Source organism: Dendropsophus ebraccatus, chromosome 4 (genome assembly GCF_027789765.1).
Source record: "Dendropsophus ebraccatus isolate aDenEbr1 chromosome 4, aDenEbr1.pat, whole genome shotgun sequence".
Taxonomy (NCBI): Eukaryota; Metazoa; Chordata; class Amphibia; order Anura; family Hylidae; genus Dendropsophus; species Dendropsophus ebraccatus.
The window spans coordinates 138,890,021-138,907,595 of NC_091457.1; the positions used below are offsets into that span (position 1 = coordinate 138,890,021).

At 43.7% G+C, this 17,575-nt stretch overlaps 2 protein-coding genes across 8 annotated transcripts in view; one reads left to right on the top strand and one right to left on the bottom strand.

Annotated features, from left to right (window-relative positions):
• Window positions 1-3,815, top strand: part of PRKCD (protein kinase C delta) — a 54,795-nt gene extending 50,980 nt beyond the window's left edge. For all 3 annotated transcript variants that reach the window (XM_069967169.1, XM_069967170.1, XM_069967171.1), the window contains 5 exons: window positions 331-393; window positions 1,424-1,562; window positions 1,690-1,878; window positions 2,006-2,134; window positions 3,297-3,815. In XM_069967169.1, the coding sequence (XP_069823270.1) occupies window positions 331-393; window positions 1,424-1,562; window positions 1,690-1,878; window positions 2,006-2,134; window positions 3,297-3,455 (679 nt within the window). In that variant the 3' untranslated portion in view covers window positions 3,456-3,815. The remainder of the gene's footprint in view (window positions 1-330; window positions 394-1,423; window positions 1,563-1,689; window positions 1,879-2,005; window positions 2,135-3,296) is intronic.
• A 7,579-nt stretch (window positions 3,816-11,394) lies between these two features.
• Window positions 11,395-17,575, bottom strand: part of PFKFB4 (6-phosphofructo-2-kinase/fructose-2,6-biphosphatase 4) — a 61,531-nt gene continuing 55,350 nt past the window's right edge. For 3 of the 5 annotated variants that reach the window (XM_069967177.1, XM_069967176.1, XM_069967172.1), the window contains exons 11-15: window positions 17,403-17,532; window positions 16,173-16,235; window positions 14,948-15,012; window positions 14,550-14,619; window positions 11,395-12,018 (exon numbers count right to left, since the gene is read on the bottom strand). In XM_069967177.1, the coding sequence (XP_069823278.1) occupies window positions 12,011-12,018; window positions 14,550-14,619; window positions 14,948-15,012; window positions 16,173-16,235; window positions 17,403-17,532 (336 nt within the window). In that variant the 3' untranslated portion in view covers window positions 11,395-12,010. Of the gene's footprint in view, window positions 12,019-14,543; window positions 14,620-14,947; window positions 15,013-16,172; window positions 16,236-17,402; window positions 17,533-17,575 lie in introns of all 5 variants that reach the window. The other 2 variants (XM_069967173.1, XM_069967175.1) reach the window with 2 other exon arrangements.

Below are 17,575 nucleotides of genomic sequence, written 5' to 3' on the forward strand. Positions count from 1 at the left end.
ATTGGACCTTCCATGCAAGTTGCATTCAAGATGTGGCCAAATTTATTCTTTTATCAGATAATAATTTTTTTTTTTCCAAAACAATTTTTGTAAACAATACACAAAGAAAGAACAGGGCTGAATTTATTGTAGTTTGTGTTGTGGATTCCAATCTGCAAATTAGCAGAAAATGTAATTTACAATATTCATAGATGGGGTACACAATCCACAAAGTAATGGAAGCCACTGCAGATTTCTCCACTTCCTCTTATAGGGGTTTATAGCTGTGAATAAACCTGTGAGTAAATGTCTATTACTTTTCTTTTACGTTGCTACTTCTTTGTCCTGCAGGTTCTATGGAGCCGAAATAATATGCGGATTACAATTCCTCCACTCCAAGGGCATTATTTATAGGTAAGGTTCATTGTGCACCAATTATTTCTCTATGGTGGTTTTTGTGCTGTGTTACACTATGAGAAGAGAAGCTGTTTAGTAGTACCTGGTCTTTAATGACAACGGAGACTTTATCGAGACATTGGCACCGGGTGTTTCTTTGTAAGGGTCCTATTACACAGGCCGATGATGGCCTGATCAGTACTCTAAACAAGTACCAATCTGCTAGATCGGTGCTTGTTTACTGAGCCTAATACACAGCCTGATAATCGTTTAGAAAGGGCTGCACGATCATCATTAGTGATGTCCGTGCAGCCCTTGCCCAAACAGTTAACATCACCTCCCGCATGCTGCAGCTTCAGAGCGGCCTGTCTGAGCTGACAGGCCGCTCAGCTAATCACTGGTGGGGTCCACCGAGGAAAGTGATTGGCTGAGTGGCCTGTCAGCTTAGACAAATCACTCTGAAGCTGCAGCGGGCAGGACCAGGGAGGGAGCAGAGAGCAGAAGACTGGAAATGTGGAGAGGTGATGTAAACTGTTTGTTCAGTCGTTGGCCGTGCATTGCTATTACACGCAGCAATGCGCAGTTGGCGTCCGATTTTATTTCTGGACCTACAGAAACAATCAGCAGATGATCGTTTAATTGGCTGATCGTTGTCTCTATTACACGGAGTGATAATCTGCAGAATCAGGCCGATTCTGACAATTATTGCTCCGTGTAATAGGGCCCAAAGAAATAGAGATGAGCGCAACTTGAGCATAAGTCTGATCGTTCTGCATTTTATTACCGATGGCTAAAGAGGTTGGATGCAGTCCTAGGGAGTCCTGAAAAACATAGATACATTTATAGGCTGTGTCCATTTTTTTTTCTGGACTCCCTAGGGCTGCATCCAACTTTTTAAGCCATCAGTAATAAAATGTCGAATGTTCGGATTTTAGCACGCACAAGTTGCGCTCATCTCCAGTTAGAAGCAATCTGGGCTTCCGTATTGAAGTAAACTTTTCTTAGAAGGATCATGGTTTTAGTTAAACTGTTTCTCGTTTGTCTATAGGGATCTGAAGTTGGACAACGTCATGTTGGACAAGGATGGTCACATTAAGATTGCAGACTTTGGCATGTGCAAAGAAAGTGTGTTTGGTGAAAACAAAGCCAGCACGTTCTGCGGGACTCCGGATTACATTGCCCCAGAGGTGAGAATTCTGTGCCATGTGGATGTGATCTAGGATCTTGGTTTTATGGCTCTTGAGATAGATCTGTAAATAATTGTTGTTCGGTGATGACTATAATACTTTAACCTCTCCTACGTTAACCCTATAGATACTGAATGGACATAAGTACACGTTCTCTGTAGACTGGTGGTCCTTTGGCGTTCTGCTGTATGAGATGCTGATAGGGCAGTCGCCCTTCCATGGTGATGATGAGGATGAACTATTTGAATCTATCAGAGTAGACACTCCCCACTATCCCCGTTGGATTACCAAAGAATCCAAAGACATCCTAGAAAAGGTACAGAAGTCAGTCATTGGTTCTGACCACAGGGTTATGTCCTGGCTCATATGAATATAGCATATTAGGGATATAAATGGATTACTAACATACAAGTAATAGCTTCTTGTTTGCTTTTCTTTCTTAGCTATTTGAGCGAGAGCCCACAAAAAGGCTTGGTGTGACCGGAAACATCAAGCTACATCCCTTCTTCAAGACCATCAACTGGACGGCTTTGGAAAAGAGAGAAGTGGAACCTCCTTTCAAGCCTAAAGTGGTTAGTTCTCAAGTCCTTAACACTTATGTCCTACACCAATCGGCCTTAACATTAAGTGGTCCCTGTCAATAGGTGGGATATGTTAGCAAGTGAACAGTCAGCTCTTGAAGTTGTGTTGGATCTGAGCACCATCAGTAAGGGGCCAAGTAGTGATCTTGATGTCTGGGTCAGATCATCTCCAAACAGGTCTTGTGGGGGTCCTGGTATGGAGTGGTTATTACCTACCAAGTGTTCCAAGGAAGACTGCCAACTCTGAGTGGCCATTCAGATCTTTCTACTGCCAAAGGTGCCTACAATGAGCATGTGAGCTTCAGGCCCAAATCATGGAGAAAGGTTACCTGGTGTGGCAAATGACCTTTTTTTTAAAATTTTATCAAGTGGATGGCATTGTCCCCCCCCCCCCCCTTCATGGTAGTGGGATCACCTATCGGTAGTTTCCACTTTTAGCAGGATAATATTCTGGCCACTTCACAAACAGCAATTGGGAACCTGACAGAGTCCATGTTGGTGACTCTGCCTCCAAATTCCCCAGATCTAGTGGAAAAACACGAGCAATTCAGGACGGCCTTACCTCAAGACTTACAGGACATAAAGTGAATGTGTCATCCTAAAATGACCTGTTGTTTTAACCATGTGTTTTTATGTTGAACATAATTTTAAGATTGATTTTTTTTTTTTCATCATTTTACAATCTATATGATAACGTGCTGTAAAACTAAGCTGAAACTTCCTGTTTGGTTTGTGTTAGTAAGGAGGAGGCTGCACAAAATTACACTGACAGGTGATACCAGTAGATGAGAAAATAGGAGATCCGCCTCCCCTCCCCTGTAGAATGGCCTCTGCAAAGGTCACAGAGCATGCCTACAAACCTGTCCCATACAAAGAATGTCCACTGTGCCTATGTTCATGTTGCTTGCTTTAAAGCATATCACTAAATGCTGTTGAAAACCTCTCAGGCAAGATGGCTATCCCCATATTAACATATACATATATAAAAAATCTACAGTCAGAAAATAGAGCCAAGTTTCTGACTTTTCCAGTATTTTTTTTCTAATCCTGTATGACCATGTATATTGTGTAGGCCACCATGTTGCTTTGTGATTAGAAGGTTTTTTTTTTTGCATTGTTTTTTTTTTTTTTAATTTCTTAAATTTTTCTCTAGAAATCTCCCAATGACCATAGCAACTTTGACCGGGAATTCCTCAGCGAGAAGCCACGATTGTCTTTTAGCGATAAAAACCTGATCGATTCAATGGACCAAACAGCATTCCACGGATTTTCCTTCATCAACCCCAGAATGGATCGGATGCTCGACAAATGACCATAGCACTTCATTCTTTTTTACCTCTGAACTGTAGTAATAGATTTACACTAAGGGAACAAGATATTCCCTGCCTGTACTGTGGAACAGACCAGCCGCTCCTATCTTCTTATTGTTTTTTTAATCTTCAGATCACTCCGGCTGCAGATGATGGGGGTTGTTATTTTAAATGTTTTCTGTACTTGAATGTAGTTTATATGTTCAAATAAGTATGAATATTGAATTTTGCTGTATATACCGCTTGTGGGGTAAAAGTAGCGTAGACGGGCAGAAGGGTGATGACAATGAAGGGACTTAGATGAAAATATTTTTTACGGTCCACTCCAGCTTTGTACCAAAAATAAATGGCTATCCACTATGGCTGCCTCGTGGCCGTGTTTCTTCTATCCTTATTAAAGGGATTGTCTGACTGTATACGTTGGATAAAACGTAGTTCAGCCAGGAGCTGCTCATGTTTTTTTAGTGGTAAGCAATGCCAGACAATATTCTGAAATCTATTACACCTGACCCTTTCTCTCCTGATATCAATTGTCATGGTCAGCTGACTTGTCAAAGATGGCTGGTTTGGCCTACATTTGACTAAAGTTTGTGAGGATCTCGATAAAAGTGCCAGTGTAAACCAACCATAACTTGCTTGTCAGACTTGGCATCAGTGTTTTGCTTGCTTTTTCAGGCAACAGCCTGGATCTGGGAGGAATGCGGTTCATAGCCTTCATCCCTGCCTCCCTGGGCAGAGGAGGCAGAATCCTATGGTTATATACATAGGTGCAGGAGCAGACTACCTTTTGCTTAACCCTTTATTTGCTGCATAGTGTAAGTGACCCAGTGTTCTCTTACATCCTGCAACACAAAAAAGGGTTAATACAGAAGATAATTAGCTCTGTCCTTCTACTCCTGCACTGATAACCACTGACCTCTGCAGGAACTCAGAGAACAGAGGTTATCAGTAGTCAGGCAGAGAGCTAATTGTCTTCTGTATTAACCCTTTCTTTGTTTTGCAGCATGTTAGAGAACACTGGGTCACTTACACACTGCAGTAAATAAGGGGTTAAGCAAAAGGACACAGGAGGCTCTTCTCTTCCCTGGGTCCTCTCCCTCCACATAGCAACCGCCTTCCTGCCTCTTGGTAGCTATGCCACTGCAAGTACAGAAGGCCGTAGCTCGGGAACAGAGCGGCGGATTTAAGAAAAGCAGACACCCCTGAAATCAGCGCAGCAGTGCGGATTCATGAGTACGCCGTCTGGCCCAGGGAGGTAGGGATTGAAGCTATTAACCGCATTCCTCCCTGGGTCAGGCAGTGTTCTGAAGATGCAGACAGGGTAGTTGCTTTCTCTCCCCTGTGCCTGTATCTTGCACTGCACCCAGGGTTAAGTGTAGATGCAATGCATCCTCATTTGCATGCCTGACTGTAAGCAGCTATCGGTAAAGATGTTTCATGCTGTAAGGAGCAGAACACCTGTCAAAATGATGGGTGTTCTACTCCAGCCTTTTTGTGTCGGTTTTTCAGATATATCAGTATCAGATTCCATGGACTACATCAATGACCAGCAGATTTTTTTTTTTTATGGTCAATGGTTTTTTTTTTATTTGATTTGTCCCTGTCACACAGACCACAGGGACTGTGGGTTTATATAGTCTCTGCATCGACACTATCACCTGCTCCTGTGGTCTGTGTGACTTGCTTCAGAGACAGAGAAGCTCCATGTGCAAGCTGCCGGGAGGGGAGCATTTCTGCCCGGGCTGAAGGATATACCCTGCCCAAGTCACCCCCAGCTGCCTCCTCTGACAGGATGGAGGGAAGGAAGGGAGTGCAGCCTTGGAGACCCAGTTCTGTATCCTGTCCCATAGAAGATGCTATGAGTTAGGGATTCCTGCAAAATATGGATCCTCCAGAGACTGAGGAGCTCCACGTGCAAGCGGCCGGGAGGTGTGATGTGGGGGAATGCTCTGCGGAGAGCTTTCATTTGGAGGATATGTTCAGCAGAGTGGCAAAATGTGGGGGGAATGCTGTGCAGAGGAGTTTTGTGTGGTGGGGGAGGGTGACCTACAGAGTTGTCATGGGGTACAATGTTCTGCAGAGAGGTGTCATGTGTGGTTAATACTCTGCAGTGCATTCTCCCCATGACTGCTCTTTGTAGAGAGGTGTCATGTGGGAGGTGATTCTCTGCAGAGAGCTGGCATATGGAGAAATGTTATGCCAGGAGGTACCATGAAGGAATGCTCTGCAGAGGGGTTTTGGGGGACTTCTCTAAGGGTCTGTTCACACTACAGAAACTGTGCGGATAAGTTCCAGTGGATTCCGTTGCTCGTACCCTCATGGCTGCGTGCGTATCTGCCCGTCCCATAGATACCATTCTATGGGCGGGCAAATTCCGCCTTCCGCCCAAAGAACTGACACGTCAATTCTTTTGGCAGATGTCGGAATTGCCCTGGCCATAGAATCTGTGCAGATCCCGTAGTGTAAACCCATCCTAAAGTTGTAAAATTATTGTTGTTGGGGGGATACTCTGCAGAGAGAGATGTGCTGCACAGGCATGCTCTGGGAGGGGGGTGGGAATGTTCTGCAGAGACCTGTCATATGCAAGGATACTCTGCAAAGCAGTGTTGTGGGACAATGGTCTGTAATGAAGGAGAATAGCGGAAGGTTCTGCAGACTTATTTGTAAGAATGCTCTGCAGGGAGGTGTCACATGTGGGAATAGGATTATGGAATAGATGTGATTACTTAGCGTAAACATCAAAGTAGAGAGGTGACGTCCTGTACAGTAGCAGGGATTATTACTTTCCTAGTCTGCAATGCTCCTACAGCTGTAGTATGTACATAGCTGTATACCTGTGTATAATTGCCCAGGTCTCTGCTGAATTACTTATTTATTTATTGAAATAAAATGTTGCCAGTTTGGCACGGCCAAGTGGAAGTGGCTTGCAAAAAGGGGGGGGGGGAGGTGCCATAATTATAGTTACTGCGGATACATGTATGATTAACCGCGATATCACCCAGCCCTAACATCACCCCAAAAGGCATTCAGATTCCCCAATAAGACACTGAGCAGTCACAGTAGAAGATTTATTGTATTTAACAGTTTCAGTTACATTTACACAAAGCAGGTGATGCAGAAACCGGCGGTACATTCCCAGAGATGTGTTGTGTACAGTGTGTGGCTCTCCTGCTGTTGTGACACTACAACTCCCAGCATGCCTACTGGGAGTTGTAGGTTCGCTCCAGCTTGGAGACCATTGCTTTAGTGAATTTAAAAAAAAAAATAAAAATGCCTTGCTGGAAACCCTAAGCATGGGACAGCATGTACCAGGCCGACCAATTACATTATATCTGATTGTTCTATACAGTATAAAAAAACCACTTTACAGCTTTCCCATCTCACACATTTCTAAGGGCCAAACCCAAATTCTGGCTGGCACAAAACACATGCTGGTTGGGATGACAATACTAGCTGCCACCCATAGATAGCATCATGTATACACTGATTTAAAGGGAAATTTCTCACCAAAATTTTTATGAACTATTAAGGTGATAATGAACAGACTACAAGGTGGTGGTTATATTCTTCATATAACTTACACAGATGTCATTTAAAGGGATCACAGTGTATCCTAACAAAGATGGTGGCTCATAAGTATTTCTTAGGTAGTTTTGCCTTTGCCCAACCCTCCTATATACTACATGGCAGCTGATTGGCCCATCGTGTGACCTCACTTTAACTGTTGCTCAGTAGTAAATGTGATTTGTCAAATCATGTTTGCCTGTCCCTGAGAGTCTGGGGCTTCATTTTAGCCCATATTAAATATTCTTGGAAAATATGGTTTCAGGATATTAAAGGGATTAGAAAAGCATAGCAACTTTCTTCCAGAAACAGCGCCACTCTAGGAATCAGGTTGTGTGTGATATTACAACTTGCCCCATTCACTATAATTAAGCTGCAGTATTATTAAGACAGGTGTATTACTGGTTCTGGAAGAAAGCTGCGCTTTTCTAATGTCCTATAACACTTTAACAAAGAACCTGGTTCTGTTCACTAATATAGGTGTTCTAAAACAAAAAAAATCTCTACATAGCACATGGAAAGTCAGCAAGGTTTCATTAAAGGGGTTATACAGGATAAGATAAAAAAAAAAAAAAAAACAACAAAGCTACTTTCTTGCAAAAACAGCACCACACCTGTCCTCGGGTCATGTATTGTATTAAAATTCATCTCCATTCACTTTATGCAACTGAGCTGCTAAATCACATCAAAACTAAGGGACAGGAGAGGTGCTGCTTCTGCAAGAAAGCAGCCATGTTTTTCTAAGCCTGGTTAACCCCTTTAAAAAGGGAATATTCAAAAACACACACCTGCTTTCTTTCCGAAACAGTGCCACACCTAGGCCGTGGTTGTGTTGGGTATTGCAGCTCCAACCGACTAAACTGAATGAAGAGGAGCTGTAAGATACACAACCTGAGGACAGATGCAATCCTGTTTCTACTATATCCTCGTACAACCCCTTAGATCAGTAGTAACCTTCCCCCCCCCCAACTTATGGCTTTCCAGTTGTTGCTAAACTATAAACTGTGTCCTGATGACACAATAAAAGTTGTGCACATTGACAAACGTTTAAGGCTGGGTTCACACTATGTATATTTGAGGCTGTATTTGTGAGGCTGTATAGCAACCAAAACCAGGAGTGGATTGAAAACACAGAAAGGATCTGTTCACATAATGTTGTAATTGAGTGGATGGCCATCATTTAATGGCAAATATTTGCTGTTATTTTAAAACAACGGCTGTGGTATTGAAATAATGGCCGTTATTTACTGTTATATGGCGGCCATCCACTCAATTTCAACATTGTGTGAACAGATCCTTTCTGTGTTTTCAATCCACTCCTGGTTTTGGTTGCTATGAGGACCAAATACTGCCTGAAATATACATAGTGTGAACCCAGCCTAAGGGTGCATTTACACAGAAAGATTATCTGACAGATTATCTGCCGAAGATTTGAAGACAAAGCCAGGAACAGACTATAAACAGATATCAGGTCATTAAGGAAAGCCTGATATTTCACCTCTTTTCAAAATCCATTCCTGGCTTTGGCTTCAAATCTTTGGCAGATCATCTTTCTGTGTAAATGGACCCTAAGAATCATCAGCAACAGGTTACAGGTAGAGAAGAGCAAACTTAGATACCATCTTCTCCTGGCAATGGGAATGAAATGCAGAGAGTTAGGCAAGCTTGCTTGTCTCTAGTTACAGGTCTTTTGTCCCCCATGATAACACTTCCTGTTACAATGCTCAGGGAGTCCTGTGTGCACCTTATGACAAGCAATCAGCTCTGGGCCAGGTCTTTTCTTGTCTATGCTAGAAATATAAAAACTAGATTTTCTACAGATGCAACAAGGCCGGAGTAAGAACAGCAAGCTACCAACACAGATGAGCTATGAGGCCCAATGTAAAAAAAAAAATATAGCTACCCAAGCACAGAAATAAAAAGATGTCACACCACACACTCAAGTATAGATCTTATATTAGTTTTCCTTTTTATATATATACAACTCAATACTTTATACTAAAATCTTCTATACTATCTCTATGGACTCGGGATATAACTCACTGTCCAGCTTTGTGCCACTTAAAACCAAAAGCTACATAAAAAGTCAAATTAAACAAAAACCCTGTTTTCACCCTCTGCACAAGGATGGTGGTAAATCGGCTTACAGAACAGTTCTATACATATTGCACATTGATCACTATCCCCAATGCACTCATCACCCAGCAGCTGAGGGGTTAAGCAGTTTCAGTCATATAAAAGTTATAGAAATTAAAAGAAAAGAAAAAAAAATGTTTGGGTTACAGACATCTGCATGTGAACTACGGTAGTTGTATCAGTGCTTGACATATGGACGGAGTTTGTGAGGATAGTCCTTGGGGGAAAGCTTGCAGACATGTAGTGTAAGGGTGGCCATACACCTTCCATATCCGCCAGCTATAATCACACATGAATATTTGGTTTCGGCTCAGGAGACAAGCTGCTGCCAGACAACTTTGGTCTTGGCGAAATTGGCAGGGTTGGGCTAATGTTTATGGAGACCTTAACCCCTTAAGGTCAAAGCCTATTTTCGTTTTTGCGCTTTTGCTTATTCCATTTTAAGTTTAACAGTCCATAGCGCTTGCATTTTTTCACCTAGAGACGTATATGAGCGCTTATTTTTTGCGAAACCAATTGTACTTTGCAATGACAGGCATTATTTTTCCATAACATATGCTGCGAAACCGGAAAAAAATCATTTGCGCTGTCAAATTGAAAAAAAAACCAATTTGTTTTCATTTCGGGGAGTTTTGCATTTACGCCGTCCGTCCTATGGTAAAACTGACTTGTTATGCATGTTCCTCAAGTCGTTACGATTACTATGATATATAACATGTATAACTTAGATTGTATCGGATGGCCTGTAAAAAATTCAAACCATTGTTAACAAATATACGTTCCTTAAAATCGCTCCATTCCCAGGCTTATAGCGCTTTTATCCTTTGGTCTATGGGGCTGTATGAGGTGTCAGTTTTTGCGCCATGATGTGTTCTTTCTATCGGTACCTTGATTGCGCATATACGACTTTTTGATCGTTTTTTATTACATTTTTTTCTGGATTTGATGCGACCAAAAATGCGCAATTCTGCACTTTGGAATTTTTTTGCGCTGACGCCGTTTACCGTGCGAGATCAGGAATGTGATTAATTAATAGTTCGGGCGATTACGCGCGCGGCGATACTAAATATGTTTATTTATTTATTTATTAATTTATATTTATAAAATTAGAAAAGGGGGGTGATTTGGACTTTTATTAGGGGAGGGGATTTTTTATTAATCAAAACACTTTTACTTTTTTTTTTACTGTAACTAGAAGCCCCCCTGGGGGACTTGTATATAGACAGCACTGATCTCTCATAGAGATCAATGCTGTGTATATACACAGCAAAGATCGATTAGATCGGTCATAGATTACGATGGCCTGCTGCAGGCCATAGCAATCTATTGCCGAGCCGGGATCAGCGTCATTCTGACGCTGAGGCCCGGCACGGGCAGAAGAACGGATCTCCCCCCCGCGATCGCATCGCGGGGGGGAGATCCGTCCCACTAGACACCAGGGACGTGAGGTCTGAAGCCTCTAAGTGCAGCTGTCAGGTTTGACAGCTGCACTTAGAGGCTTAATTAGCCGGCGCAGCAACGGGACCCGCGCCGGCTAATAGAGGCACTGCCCGGCTGCACATGTCAGCCGGGATCAGCGCCGCTCTGAACACCCCGAGCGGCACCATGACGTATCAGATACGTCATGGGTCGCTAAAGGGTTAAAGCTGGCAATGCCACATGGAAATCGGCCAACCTTTTACTGTTTATGATGGCCTTCCAGTGATAGATGCTGGTGTAGCAACGGATCAGGCTTTATGGATTTTAGAATGCCTGATCCTTCTAATCTCAGGTGGTGTCTGGCAGCAGCTTTCTCCCCCTAACCCCATTTAGAATACATGCATGCTAGGCCTAGCCAAGCATGCACTAGCAAAGTAAAAGAAAAAAAAACAAAAAAAACTTATGACATGTTCAGACCCTGACTGATAGAACGAGTGTGTACTAGGTGTGTTCTCTCCCAGCTCATTGCCACATGGCCTAAACGGCAGGGAGAGAAGCTCTCAGCCACACTCTTCTCCTTGCTGCTATAGCAATTACAGGGATCTTGCCCTGACAGATCAAAACTTTTAACATGTCAATTTACATTATTTACTATGGGTAACAGGCATGTGGAGAACCCAGACCACTAATGCCCTATGTATACCCATCTGACAGGCAGGTAACTTGTGCTTTACATGGAATGATCTGCAGTTCTGTTCTATGATCTGGAATTGTATTCATTTTCAATAACACAAAAAGGTACAGTACCTTTAAAAAAAAAAAAAAAAAAAAAAAATTGTAACATTGAAAATGTGCCCGGTGAATAAAGAGTACCATCCAATTCTTCTAATCTGCCCATCACTTGAGATCTGTTCTTCTCTTGCTTACTGTAATTTTGCTGCATCAGATGTCAAACTAACAAGGCAATGTAACCCTACCAGACACTTTGCACAGTATAGGTAACACATATACTGCAGTAGCATACACTACAGTACAGAACCAAATAACCCATCCGTAATAATTCACAGGTTGCTTGTGCTGCGTGTTCCACCTGAATGTGGTACGCTGGCATAGCTACCATCAAATCAGAGGAAGAGTGCATTGAAATGGCCAAACACAAAAGTTATATGGAAAAAAAAAATATCAGTATGATCCAAATATAAAAAGGAGTGCTAAAACCGCATCTATAAATCACAGTATTTGTGATGTTAAAAACCATGTATACCACCAGAATACTAAAGATGGCGTCTGCAGTTCTGCTGCTAAATGCCTGATTCCTGTCAGCTGCCGGAGTGTAACGCATTACAATATGATACAGAGGCTTCGGGGAGGGGGTCACAACCATGGCTATAGGTGGTTGGGTACGGTCTGCAGCGCTTCTTCACTAGAGCGATGTACATCAACGTTCTGAAAGAGGAAAGAAAATTATGTATCAGAACTGGAATCACTACGGATGCTTCACAAAGACAGTCAACAGGATTCAAAGCAACACCCCATTCTCCAGAATGATTAGGAACAATAATTCATCACAGCAGCCTCCATACACTCCTATGTAATGGGGGTTATAGACGATATAGAACCACATACAGACTGCTGTCTGGAAACATTAGTATATAAACTAGAGCACACAGAGGATCCCCTCACTATCCGGCTAATGCACACAGTCCACTCTAATAGTGAAGCCAAAGCCAGAAATGGATCTGAAAATCAGAGAAATTTCAGTCTTTCCTGTTCTGTTTATAGTCTGTTCCTGGCTTTGATAATCTGTCAGATAAATCTGTAAACACACCATCTCATTATTATCAATAGAAATCTACAGATTGTATCCGTGTTTTCCCAGACTCCCTAGGGCTCCATCCAACTTCTTCTGCCACTGGTATTTAAATGCTGAATGATCAGACTCAAGCATGCTTGGCTGGGGCTGGCCAGCACGGATCCTGGCCCCAAACACCCACCGGACCACCTATGGACAAGTGAATGGGGCCATCGAGATGTGAGCGAGGCCTTAATGTATAATCCCGAAGCGCGATACTTAGGCATAGGGGTGTAGCTGTACCGGCATGTGTCACACTGCTTCTGCCCTCCTCCCAGCCACTATGGGAACATCATTAAAGCGACTCTGTACCCACTTTGTGCCCCCCACAACAACTCATACCTTCCTGTAGCTGATAAGTTCTTGCTGGTGGTATGTTTATCATCGCTGGTGTCGCTTTCCAGTGCCCGAAAATCATACTTTACTGTAGCTGGAACCGTGTCTATGAGGCGTGGCCTAGAGCGATCGTGCCCTAGGCCAGCACCGCCTGTGTGGTGGTCTTCTCTGCCTTCCCCTGCCTCCTGCTGACCGCCCTCTGTCCGGTGCCCAGTCATGGAAATGATTGTGCATGCGCTGCCTCGTAACCCCCCGGCGCCGTCGCAATGACGTGTTTGGGTCACCACCGCCTCTCTGGTGTGGCCGCTCAGCGCCATCCCCGCCCGGTGTTTCTGAAGTTCCTGGCCTTTCCCCGCTTCTCTTGCCTGTCCCCGTCCCCCCGCCGCATACTATGGTGCTGCCCGCTGCCATCATCAGCTGGTCGTCTTCCTGGCCCATGCGCCATTGCGCTCCCAAGCCGCGCACGCGCAGTGATGCTGCCTGCTTTCTCCGACTAGCCGCTTGCATCACTACACGTGCGCGGGTTATGAGCGCAATGGCGCATGGGCCGGGAGGAAGACCAGCTGATGATGACAGCGGGCGGCACCATGGTATGCGGCGGGGGGGGCGGGGACAGGCAAGAGAGGCGGGGAAAGGCCAGGAACTTCAGAAACACAGGGCGAGGATGGCGCTGAGCGGCCACACCAGAGAGGCGGCGATGACCCAAATTGCGTCAGCGCCGGGGGGGGATTACAAGGTGGCGCATGCGCAATCAATGCGATGACTGGGCGCTGGACAGAGGGCTGTCAGCGGGCGGAGCGAGAGACAGAGAAGACCACCACACAGGCGGTGCTGGCCTAGGGCACGATCGCTCTAGGCCGCACCTCTTATACACGGTTCCAGCTACAGTAAGGTATGATTTTCGGGCACTGGAAAGCGACACCAGCGATGATAAACATACCACCAGCAAGAACTTATCAGCTACAGGAAGGTATGAGTAGTTGTGGGGGGCACAAAGTGGGTACAGAGTCGCTTTAAGCCTACGTGGCTAAATTCACTGTCTATAGGCCATCTCCAACTACCATGTTAATATACAGCTCTGCAAGGAATGTGATCTTCAGCTCCGACATGGAGGGAGGCCTTGCATGGTGGGCAGTGCAGTTACCAAGGCAACCGTGCGACACACTGCAGGTCCTGGGCACAGGCTCTTTTCTAAGCAATATAACTCAATAGGCATCGCATGGTTGCCTTAGCAACCTGACAGCCCAACATGGCCGACATCTCAGTGAAGCTCACGCAGAAAATTAAAGTATACCTCTGAAGTTCAATGGTCAAAATTTGTCGATAAGATGGAGTAGTCTAACTGGTCCCTTATGGATAGCCATTTACTACCCATTATATTCCAATACACTCTTTATAACAGGGTTCCCCAGCCTGTGGCTCTTCAGCTGTCGGGACATGATGGTAGTCGTAGCTTTGCAATACCTGGAGAGCCGCAGGATGGGACATGATCACACATGCACAACACATACTGCAGTAGATCAGCAGGAAGGAGTATACGGAGTTTAGTGTAGCGATACATCACATATATGCAGCAGGTTAATCAGCTCTAGATTGGATTCTCAGATCAGATATAACTCTGGACGCCCCCCACAACTAGGATTGTACGGCTGTGGGGGGTTAATTCCCCAAATTATAGAATTTCATGGAATGGCTTAAAATTACAATAGATGAAATTAACCAAGGATTGGGATCAGTTCAGGCTGCGGAGATCATACAGGACAGCAATAATAAAAGTAAATACAGGCACCATCATTGGGTCCACGTTGTTCTGGCACAGTTATCAGGGCTGCCTCAGGAGGCCGGGATATATCTACGTTCTAAGGAGCAGAACATCAGACAACAGGATGTAACATGTTAACTTTTTTTTAGCATCTATAGTAGTCTTCCCCAACCTGTGGCTCTCCAGTTGCTGCAAAACTACAACTCCCAGCATGCCCTGACAGCCTTTGGCTGTCAGGGCATGCTGGGGGTTGTAGTTTTGCAACAACTGAAGAGCCACATGTTGCATGCCACTAATCTATACAAAGAATAGGTTTATTAAATTATGGGTAAACCAAAAGGTAAGCAGAGTGTGACCATAAGAACTTCTCTTTATATAAGGACTGGGATTTGACTGTCCAGCCACAATGACAGCAAGCGTCTTACCTCCGGTTTATCCCTGTGCGTGTTCACTGCATCCACATTCAGACTGACCATTTCCACTTTACAACCTGATAGAAGACAAGACAGGTGTACAAAACCATAAAAACATTCATGGGCCAGGTACTGAATCAAGGTATAATATACTCTACAGTGGTCCCTCAGCATACAATATTAATTCGTTCCAGGACGAGCATTAAATGTGGATACCAAAACTGGTAATCGGTTCTTAAAGCACCAAAATGTCATCCCAAAATTAGAAAAATAAAAAGATTTAAAAGACCATAAGCAGCTAACTAATATGAATAAAGCAAGTCCTTACATACAACAGTCAGAAAGAGCAACTGGAGAATTACTTTTTATAGAGGACTGGAGTATTTTCAGGGTCCTGTACAGATCATACAGGGTCCCAGAAAGGAGCGCTCATACTGGCCCAGGTAGAGGGCAGTACAGGACATGTAGTATCACACTGTACTGTAGAGAATTACTTCTAGACAGCCAACCAGTACATGCACTTCAGTAATACTGGGGTTAAATTTCATTGGTAGATTAGCTAGTTATTCACATGTGCCGCAGATCCTGACTGTCCATGGATGTTGTCTTAAGTTACGATGGTCCAGAAAAGAACCTTGTACGTTGAAAATATTGTATCTTGAGGCCATTGTAAGTTGAGGGACCACTGTATAACACACTATTCTCAGTCATCTCCAGCTGCTATAAAACTACAACTCCCAGCATGCCATGATGGGTGTTGTAGCTATGCAACAGCTAGAGAATAACCCATTGGACACCACTGCTCTATGTGATACTATTATATTAATTTAACCCCCGTAAAAAACCTAAACAATACAGATTTCTATTAGAACTGGGGCAGACATATTTGTGCACTGCAGAGCTGATCTGAATCTAAGTGACTGGAATAGAAGCAGGAAGCCTTATGGCCACTTGCTGAACTGTGCACACAGTGTATACAACAATGCTCACTATGTACATAACAAGGCGGGGGTAGGAAACTGTCTCTGCCCCCTGGAATAGCTGATTGTCTCCTCCAGCTGCAGACATTGCAAGGATGTTCGGGGACATTACATACACTCCCATATGGACCAGGAGGACATGTCTAGTTGTTCATTCCTCAAGTTGTTGCATAAGATAAACACATGTTTGCATTCTTCCAATAATTGTGGCCCCCTAAGCCCTATTCATTAGGGAAAAAAAACAACTAGTGTCTTACCGTATGCTACAGGTGTAAGCTTCAGGACAGTGTGTAGGGGGCACTTGAGGTAAGGCAGCTTATCTGTAAAATACAAAAAAGTGACATATAATAAATATTACATAAAAAGAAATCCATGTAAAATGATTTAGTATCTCACAAGAGATCGTGAAATGCAAAAGCGTTCATACCATTCAGTATTATTACTATTCAGTATTGTAACAGCAGAAGAGTCTTCTCAACTATGGAAGTTTGTATTTCCCTCAGTTGCCACTAGGTGTCATCTGTTCTCATACAGTCCCAGCCCTGGCATCAGTGTAAGAGCCATAAGAATTAAAGGGGTTATTCAGAGTTAGATTTTTTTTTTTTTTATATATGATGCTGTTCTGTTGGAAAACATAATAAACATCTTATGCTTACCTCTGTGCCCCTGTTGTGGTGTCTCGGGTGTACCGGTTAACCACTGCCACTACTGAGACAAACTCATCTTGTGACTGTCACTGGCCGTTGTGCTGTACTGTTTCAGACAGTGACTGGCTGAGTTAGAGTTACTCCCTATACGATTTTGTCTTGGAAATGAGGGTGGCTGAAGTCAGCAGGGGACACTGAAGACACCGCAACAGGACAGCGGGGGAGCGCAGAGAGGCAAGGATAAGATGTTTATTATGTTTTCCAACATACTGAAACATTTTTCTTCTATTCCATTTTTTTTATTGTGATTTCTTTCATTTACTGTAACATTTCAGAATTTTAATAACTAGATAGTAAAAATATAATAATAATTTTAATTATTATTCACAACATAACCCCTTGTGTACCATGTGCCATTTATAATACTGGTGTCCACTCCCTCAGCACCAGGACCCCTACTTCTGCACCCTGTATAGTTATGCCCCTGCTCACGTGTACAGTTTACTAGCCCTGGCCTTCACAGTAATTTATTGCTACAGTCAGATGTGACTAAAGAGACTTTATAGGTCTAGACTAAAAACATGGCTGTTTTCTTCAAACAACAGCACCACACCTGGTCATAGGTTGTGCCTGGTATTGCAGCTCAGCTTTGTTTAAAGAAAAGGGGCTAAGGTGCAATATCACATGCGACCTGTGAACAGGAGTCATGCTTTTTTTTGGAAGAAAGTAGCCATGTTTTCCTACTGTTTCAGCAATGGAACTATACATCTATGAAATAAAGTTTCTTGGTAGAAGCAAAGAAGCTGCACAATTATATGTTATCAGGTGTCCTGTCCTCACCTGCAGTCTTGTCCAAGAAATAGGCCAGTAGGCAGCGCATGACGGCTTGATGGCAGATAACCAGCACGTTCTCCTGCCGCTCCAGCTCCATAATGACGGGTTCGAGACGTTGCACCAAGTCCTCATATGACTACAGAAACAGATAATTCTTATCAGTGCAGTTCTAGCTTGGT